At 34.3% G+C, this 9,203-nt stretch overlaps 1 protein-coding gene across 12 annotated transcripts in view; it reads left to right on the plus strand.

Moving 5' to 3' along the window:
- LOC108020352 (uncharacterized) overlaps window positions 1–9,203 on the plus strand; it is a 67,449-nt gene that overhangs the window by 49,133 nt on the left and 9,113 nt on the right. For 8 of the 12 annotated variants that reach the window (XM_065867330.2, XM_065867332.2, XM_070997208.1 and 5 more), the window contains 3 exons: window positions 1,195–1,596; window positions 1,664–2,081; window positions 3,222–6,074. The exons of 1 other annotated variant lie outside the window; for it this stretch is intronic. In XM_065867330.2, the coding sequence (XP_065723402.2) occupies window positions 1,195–1,596; window positions 1,664–2,081; window positions 3,222–3,491 (1,090 nt within the window). In that variant the 3' untranslated portion in view covers window positions 3,492–6,074. Of the gene's footprint in view, window positions 1–252; window positions 525–1,194; window positions 1,597–1,663; window positions 2,082–3,221; window positions 6,075–9,203 lie in introns of those variants that run through there. 3 more of the 12 variants (XM_065867328.2, XR_011604555.1, XM_036817599.3) reach the window with 3 other exon arrangements.

Raw genomic sequence — 9,203 nt, forward strand, 5'->3', positions numbered from 1 at the left:
ATGTCTATGATTAAACGCTAATAATTTTAAACGAATTTTCCATGAAAATGACGAATTTAAGACTAATAGCTGTTTATAGGTTTTGTAACTGGGTAAATAGGTGTTTTTTTATGAGCAAATCAATAATATTATTGGAGGGTATTAGGAAGAACTCAATTCACTTTCACTTATTTTAAAATAGCTGATTTGGTTTTTTAAAATTAAATATATTTAAATTAAATAAATTAAATTAGTTTTTTCCCATATTCTTAGTATCGATTTGCAAAGCTTTCCTTTACCTGTCACATATAACAATTTAAAAAAATTTGAATTTGAACATGGGAGTCTAACGCCGGATCAATTTGTATGGACGAAAAAAAGTGATAAATCGTGGTATCGTGGTAGAGTGGACGTGGAACGCTGACGATACAAACTTGCGCTGCGCAGGAATCTCCAAAATCTGCATGCCTAATCCCAGCTGCCATTTTATAGTTTCCGAGATCACGGAGTTCATACGGACAGACGGACATGGCTAGATCAACTCGGCAAGTGATCCTGATCAAAAATATATATACTTTACGGGCTCGGAAACGCTTCCTTTACCTGTCACATACTTTCCGACGGACCTAGAATACCCTTTTGCTCTACGAGTAACGGGTATAATAAGAGAAAACGCTATAGTCGATGGCCTCGATTATTAGGTACCCGTTACTCAGCTAAATGGATTGCGAGAGGGACGGAATTATGCCTAATGCAGATCTGCTTTTTTCACTAGCACACCTAGCCTATAGAGCCCCTTGTCTTCTTCTTTTATAGCGCCACCTAGCCTCTAGCGCCAACTAGCCTATAGCGACCATATTTGGTGATAACTTTAGTTATTGGTCCGATTTCAATATTTGTAAATGGGTAGAAGAACAAAACCTCTTTTAAATTTTTACAAAATATTAAAAAATGTGGGCGCTACAGGGGTTTGTTTTTTAGTCGTTTGTGGGCGTTAGAGTGAATGAGATAAAAATAAGTAGCGGTTTTACATTCTAAATAAAATTTAATTTAAGCTAACTAACAAAAGTACTCTTCTTCCAAACTAATGAAACGTATGTATTTTTAATCTGCGAAATCAGAAAGGCGAACGCTTGTTTCTTGTTACCTATTTCATACTTTTACTTATCTGAATATGTATATATCCTCTCTTTCTTCTCCTTTAAATGTTGTTAGACTGAGAATGAGCGCGAGAGAAAGAGCCAGGTCGCCCGTATTTGGCCGTGTTGTCAACCGAGAGCCAAATGCACCACAACGCGTTCCATTTGAACACCATCAAAGATTGGTTGAACTTGGACCAGGTTCAAGTCAAACTCGGTATTACGGAGCTGAATCGCGACCACAAAACGGTGCTTCTTCCTCATCACGCAGATCAAGTAAAAATCGATATATGGGAGTCCCAAATGGTACCGGCAATAATGCAAAAGAAAGTCAAAACTCAGTTGCTATACAAGGCAGTTTTCAAAAGCTCAAAGAGTTAATATGGACTGAGAGAGCTAAGGAATTAACAGAGCAACGTAGAGATGAGGAGTTGGCTGCACGTGCTGCAGCCCTTAAAGAAATTGCTAACGGGAAAAAGTAACTATAATTTTAAAATTAAATAAAACAATTATACATACTCAATTTAAATAATTTACATCAACAGCGTTCTATCGAATTATAATCCTCAAGCCGCTAGCCCATCTGATTCCATATTAATGGATGAAAATCGAAGCCCTGATGGAAATAGTTACCAATATAGTGACGTTAATCGCATGTCAATTCTAAATGAGCAAAACTTTCGGAGCGACAAAAGTAATAAAAATAGACATAGGACTGGCGCCAGAGCAACCACTCGACGCATTGGCAATTCCGCTTCTTACAATAAAAAAGAAAGTCTAGCTAATAAGGAACATAAAACATTATTTCCTGGAAATAATCGCGCCGCCCGCATAAAAATTCCATCAACTGAGCTTTTTTCAAGTGATTCCACCGAAAGAGATCATTCAGTCATTGGTATTCCGAGGACATACCCAATACGAAAATCCCACTTCAGAGAGCGAAATCGATCCCTTCTAAATGAGGTAAATAATTAAATAATTAAGAATTAAACAATTTTAAAATTCTTGACTCTTTAAATTAAAATTAAAGTTTTTTTATTAGGTTCAAGTTATGCGGGTTTCATTTTAGTAGACCTAGATGACTTTCATAAACCTGCAGCTTGCTATTTAGAGTTGTTTTCCCGCCAAACTAGCAGGTTTTTTTCCAAAAATGGTAGAACTAAAGTTTCTTAATGTAAACTGTTTAGCACCATCATTTTGGTTTAAAAAGTCCCCCAAAATCTTATTTTACGAATAACTTTCGGAGCATCAAAAATAAGGAAACATTTGACGCGTAATTTTAGTAAGAATACAACAGGACTTGTGAGATGAGACATTTATCTTTAACGGGCCCAACAGATTAAATTTTCACTGCTCTTTCTCCCAAACCAATTAATGTTTTTAGGTCTTGTTATGCAATCCTTTTTGTTGTTGCAATACTATATTTTAAGGTACGATCGGACCCTCACTGTAGGTGATGGCATGGCCTTTTCGTCATTACGTGAGCTTCAGTAATATGTTAATTAAAAATACACATAACGAAAATTGTGTACAAAAATGGGTTTTAGATTTGTTACCCAGTTTGATGCAGGTGTGTAAATCCAGGAATTACAGAATGTAAACAAAAAGAAAGTTGTGAAATGTTATCTAATATATGTTTATATTCGTTACAATATCAAATATTTCCAATTTAAGTTATGATTAGGCCTGAAGGATTACCAAAACGTAAGGATTTTACTACTACTTTACTACTCTCACTTGCAGCAAACTAGGTAACGAATCTAACAAAAATTTTTGTACCGAAGTTTAAGAAAGTGTAAAAGTAAAAATTAAGAATGGTTGAGCTGTCAGGGACATTGGGGAAAAATGAATATTAAGTAAAGCTATTAATTAATTTGAATTCCCATATGCACTTTTTCAAAAATGTTGTTGTGCCATTTAGTTATTTAAGTACATGCCTACAATAACGCAGAAGAACATACAGTAAAATTGTAATCGGATTGCGAGTTAAAGAGATTATAAATTATTTTAATCAAAACATCAAGTTGCTTTTTATCTTAAAGTTGCTAATCGCAAAGTTGCACATTGTACATAGCTAATGTCTTTTATTGTTCTACATTAAAGCCGCAACCTAACGACCACTTCCATCGCATTCTTAGAGGACTAACGGCATGGCCTTTTAAAAAGTCTTCACAGGAAATTGACCAAAGTAAATTTACATCTATTGGAAATACGTTAGGCCGTCAACTTGATGTACTCGGACATTACAGTAAGCAAAAGGATAACAATTATTTTACATCTTTAGAGAATAATGATAACCTAAAAATGTTGAATGAACAAAAACCAGAAACTGATGAATTTGAGTTGGGATCATACGATTACGATTATTATTAAAGAATCTGTTGTACCTAATGAGACCTGAAAATGTTTGTGGAAAAATTTAGTCTCTTTATTTTTAATTGATATTCATCAAAGTAAATTTAAATCCAAATTGTAAATACATTTGAATGTTAATCAATGTCACATGACATTATTACCACTAAAGGCTTTTTCAAAACTTTTTAATTTACGAGGAATTTAAATTGAAGCTATTCAAATTGGTTTTATTGTAATATAAAAAGTCCAGTATCTACTGGATGTCAATGTAAATCAGTAAATTAGTTAATAGTTAAACCTCATTGTCAATACTATGCAAAAAATTTAGAGAAGTCTTAAAAAACTTTTCACATATTAGAAAATTGAGGGCTTGGTCAAGTATTTAGTTCGTGCGCCATTATCGTTCTCTATATACCTGCAAAAGAATTATAATAATAACACAACTAAATACATTGAACTATCTATTTCAGAAAACCGAAGGCTTAATATTTAAATGCATTTTTTAGTTCATATGTTTTTTATATACATATAGCCCTTTAAATTATAAAGCCTGACGTGCGTATCAAATGTTAAAGTTTCAATTTTTGCACTGTTTAGCCCAAATTTTAAAATTCACCAGGCTTTTAATATTGTCAGCCATTTCATGTAATATTTTCAGTTAATACAACAAGTTATAAGGATGCACACCATATTTCGAGCAGACCTACCGATATCTGATAGGTTTTTATGAAAAGTGCAAAATAGCACAGTGTAAAAACTCTTGTCAGATAGCATACATATATTTTTCGAGAGATAACATGTTTACGTACCTAGATAATGTTACGTTTGGAATTCAACTAACAAAATGCTTCCAACCAATAACAATCAATTGCAAATAAGATATTATGGGCTATTCAGTCAATATCAATTCCGAATTTCGGAAGCCATATTAAACATTTAAATGCTAATCAATTCCACTTTCACGGAAGTACCTACTTAAAAGTTAAAGTTTACTAATCATTAACTGAAAACATATCACGATCTATAAGTAGACATTACTTTCCAGATACATAAAGAAATAATAAAAACATATTTTCGGCCTGAAACCAAAACGGGATGTCAATAAAATTAATCTTATTTAGACTTTTGTACTTATTTACTTAAAGTACGTTAACCGACGAATGCAATACAATCAGCACTAAACTAATGAAACCAAATACATACATTCACAAAAATATTCAGTTTTGGATCGTTGGTTCGGCTTTGTGCCCATAATATAGATATCCATTTTTACATAAATATCCTTTTTAAGCACGTGCCAACAATCGTTAAAAATAATTTAGAGTAAAACTTATGTAACTCCAATGTCTGTAACTTGGAGATCGCTGCAAATATATGCTAATCCCTATATTTATTCAAAGTTTTTGAATTTTCGATTTTAGTTTAGCTGAGTGGTTTAAGCTAGCTTACTAGAAATGATCTATGCAAAAATGCATGTAAAATTTAACATATCGAACTATTATACAAACTTTTAATAAAAAAATGCACTGTATTGGCCTATTATAAACTATTGCATATGTATATAAAGAGTATAATAGAAAATAACTTGTGTAATATGATAATACTTGGTGAAACGTTACCTAGATCAAAACTGCGTACCACTGAAAGCTTTGATCAATCTAAAATCACCTGGTGTTCAAGTCCAAAACCTTAATTATACTCACCTTATTCATAGTAATAACTTATTATTAATCGTACAGAATGCCCGCGTTCACCAGCACAACATATCAAAGGCAAGTTAAACCTAAAGGCCAAACCTTTTTGGTCATTAATCTAAATAAATACATTTTATTTTACCATTTTCCAGTAAACTACGACATTTTAAAAAAATTTACGACTTGGAGGTTTTTTATTTTAATTTCGCAAGTACAAATCTTCTCTGATAATCATTCTATTACATATACTGGTTTAAAAGGTGCCGCTAATGGGATTAGTATTATTTTCTGATGCAGTTTGACCCCCTGAATTAGGAAATGATAATTTAACATTATTTTAAAATCTGAATTTCTTAGCTAATCTTTAAATGAAGTATGCTTTCCAAAATTAAAATAGGTGCTGTTACTAGAAAAATTACCAGCTTAGTTACAACGGTCTTAGCAGAACTCGACATACAATATAAAAGAATGAACTCATGAACTGATAAAAAAATTAACAAATATATATATTGTAATGTACATTGGGTTTCCAACACCTGAAATAAAATAAAAGATTTAAGATATTGTGTATATGTGTGCTGGTTAACGCATGCAATATTGATATTACACTTCTACATGTTGTAGTGCTTGTATTAAATACATAGAAAATGTAAGTGTAAGTTCCGAGACAATAATTTAGAATTTTAAGAACAGACAATAGAATACTTTTGAAAACGAAAAAATGTATAAACGACATGCTTAAATCAGTAATTAATATCATTTCAAATATCTTGAAGTTGTCTACGCATGGTTGGTGTTTAATAAATCAAAAATGAAATAAATAATTCATTCAGGAAAAACTTTTATTGTAAAATATTCTGTACATTAAATCGTAACAAAATAAAACGATACAAATATTATATTGTAATTCTAGGTCATTTTTGTGTCACTAAGCTTGTCTTAAAATCGGTGTTGGTATGAGTCACATTAGTCATAAAAAGCTTGCAATTTGTATCAATACTTGTAAAGGTGTTATTTCACGACATTGTTTGGCTTATTCGCTAGATCCAGGTATAATTATACATATTGCTTTCTCTTTCACGCGTGTATCTTAGACGTGCAAAATCAGTTGCTTCGAAAAAAATGCTAAACATCGCAAAACTAAACACAATTTGAAGGCTAGCATGTGGAATGTTTTCAGCGTCCAATGATTATTTCATTGCTATTAGTAAACTTATCAATGATGACATTACCATTTAGGCCAGCGTAGTGAAAATAGAATAGGGACTATTTTGGGTCAACAATGACGCCACAAGAATTTTCACAAGATTCAACCATTTGGACGTTTTTAAGCCTTTGTAAAACCTTTCTCACAAACGTTTCTGACTGTATGAGTATCCGTTTTTATGCAACAATTTTGGGAAGTGTATGCGCATTCAAATAGCTTTTTCTTTAGATAAATAATGTACGTTGTGTACAGGTGACATTTCTTGCCATGAAGGACTTAAACTGGAGGTTGGTCATATCCTTAAAAAAGAGGCTAGCAATATTTATTCATCTTATCAAGATGAGATCAGTTTCTGGGTTTAGAGTAAAGGTGCAGAAACATCGATGTTTTTTCGATGTTACATCGATGATTGCCTGTTAAAGCATCGGAAAAGCGATGTCTAGTTCCGAGCCGTTGGAAGACTAGTATCCCAGCATCCTGGCAATGGCTGGTAATGGCTCCCCCAACTGCCCTCAGCGGGCGTCTTTTTCCATCCTTAATCTCCGCTTTAGCTGCCAAGTGGCTGTTGGTGGTGGAGTCCAGCGATTCATTAATGGAGAGCTCTTCGCAGATTGCATTACAGGTGGTTATTAGTACAACGTAACAAAGTTATTTTGGACAGAACCTACTTTTTTTCCACTCACCGCTAAAGATTAAATTTCTTATTCTTTGGGCCGCGGCTAACGGCGTCAATCGAAGTTCACTCGCTAAATCTTTTTTTTTAGTATTTCCTTAGCCCATCTGAGTACCGCGCTGAAAAACAGACCCGACGAAAATCGTTAGCCGCGTACTTGCCTTTTGCTCACTGTTTTTGTCGATGTGAGTAGTAGGCTTTAGCGAGTGAAATTCAATGAACACCGTTAGCCGCGGCCCAAAGAATAAGAAATGTAATCTTTGGGGGTGTTCGTGCAAAAGCGGGTTGAAAATATAAAATTAAAGCTGCATTGAATTGTTTTCCGTTTGTCAACAGACCCATCTGGTTGACAGTAAGACCATGCTACATGCATTGCGGGTGAACTTTAAAAACTTAAGTCACACTACAAAGAATACGATTTTTCATCTAGTGAAAGTCTTAGCAGATCTGAGTACTAGGCTTAAGTATTACAAGTATTCAAAAATGCGAGAAGTGGATGTTATCGAATTAAGAGTAGATCAAACTGTTATTTTCCAAAACGGAAATGTTAACTTAACAGACCACTTTTAATATAACAGCTGTCAAACTCAGCTGCTGCAAGCGAACAACACGTGTATCCGTTGACCCAAATTTTTTAGTGAAAACTAAAATAAATATCTCTTAAACGTCAAGATGTAGATCCATTTAATTTGAAATGGATATTCATTTATATGAACTTCTCATTTATAAAAACTTCTCGATTGGCAATGCGGCCCTGTTAGAGGTGTGGCGCAACAAACGTACGGCCGTGACAAACTGAGCGCCGTACTTGCTTTTATTTGTGAGCACATTCTCGACAGTATTCTTTAAATTAATGAATCTCGTTTAAAGGAGAAAATGCGAATGTTTTCCGTAAATTGTTCGATACTTTGCCAAAATTGCAATAGAAAAATGGAGAAGTTCAGTATGGATGGACAAGTACTCTTGAATTTAATTGGAAACGAAAAAAAGTAGACCCGAAAAGGAAATAGGATGGACTTCCAAAATTACATTTTCTTTAAAAGGCACATGAGGCCAGAAAGAGGATGCAGCAGCCCTCTCAACGGATTAGAAACATTATTCGAGGTTACTGGTACAAGCGGCAAGCATAGCTGCTCGGGGTCTCATCGATCTCGCTACCAAACTAAAAGTACTTGCCTTTAGTCCAGAGAAAGTCAAAACCATTAGGAAGTTGTTAAGCAATCCCTTAAAACATCCTGTGCGATCTATCACTGAGGAGGCTTTGCCTTTAATTTTAAATCAACTAACCAAAAAAATTTGCCATAAAACTGGATCACTCATCACTAACAAATATCCCTGGCTTTTAATGACAGCGACAGTACAACAATCAATCTGTAACAATCTAGCTATTTCTCCCCCCCTAACCCCGTGAAGAACCATTTCAGATAAATTATGGCTTAGGGCTACAATTGGTTTAAATGTTATTAAGCCGTAAAAAGTGCATAAAAATAAAAAATGTGGTACTTTGATCGATGTTTTCTTGGGGTAGCAATGTAGGGGGGTACGATTGTCTGTTTAAAGTAAACGTTGTATTTTTGCACTTTTGTTCGTTAATTTTGATTCGCCAGTCTGCAAGCCACTTCTACCGAGATGCTCAGAATCGCGGTGTCGTCAGCAAATACGGTTATAGTCTGCCTCTCGTTTGTTGGGGTATTCGCAGTGTATAGGACAAACAGAATAGCCCCCAATGCACTAGCTTGCCTAACTTTAGCTTCGATCTTGTACTAGACAGATGCTGTTGCATTGCATCTTACTGCCAATACTCTGTTGTAGAGGTACGTCTCCAGTTACTTATCAGAGTTTTCTGGAAGCAATGTTTTCATATAATGCACAAGAAATTCAAGACACACTCGATCAAACGCGTAAGAGACATCGAAGAGTATCGCACGAATGTATGTTTTCCGGTTGACCGGCTCAGTAGTTTCATGGTTCTCTAAAAAAAAAATGTGTACCGGGACTACATTGTGAACTTCTAGTTATAACATAATGCGCGTTAAAATGCATTTTTCCATAAATTTGGACAGAAGAAGGAATTGCAAGGCCTTTTCCCGGCTTCGGTAACAGTATTACAGTATTTGTAGCTGTATTTATCTGAAATACATTTCGGAGAAGCAGAC

The sequence above is a fragment of the Drosophila suzukii genome, chromosome 4 (genome assembly GCF_043229965.1).
Source record: "Drosophila suzukii chromosome 4, CBGP_Dsuzu_IsoJpt1.0, whole genome shotgun sequence".
Taxonomy (NCBI): domain Eukaryota; kingdom Metazoa; phylum Arthropoda; class Insecta; order Diptera; family Drosophilidae; genus Drosophila; species Drosophila suzukii.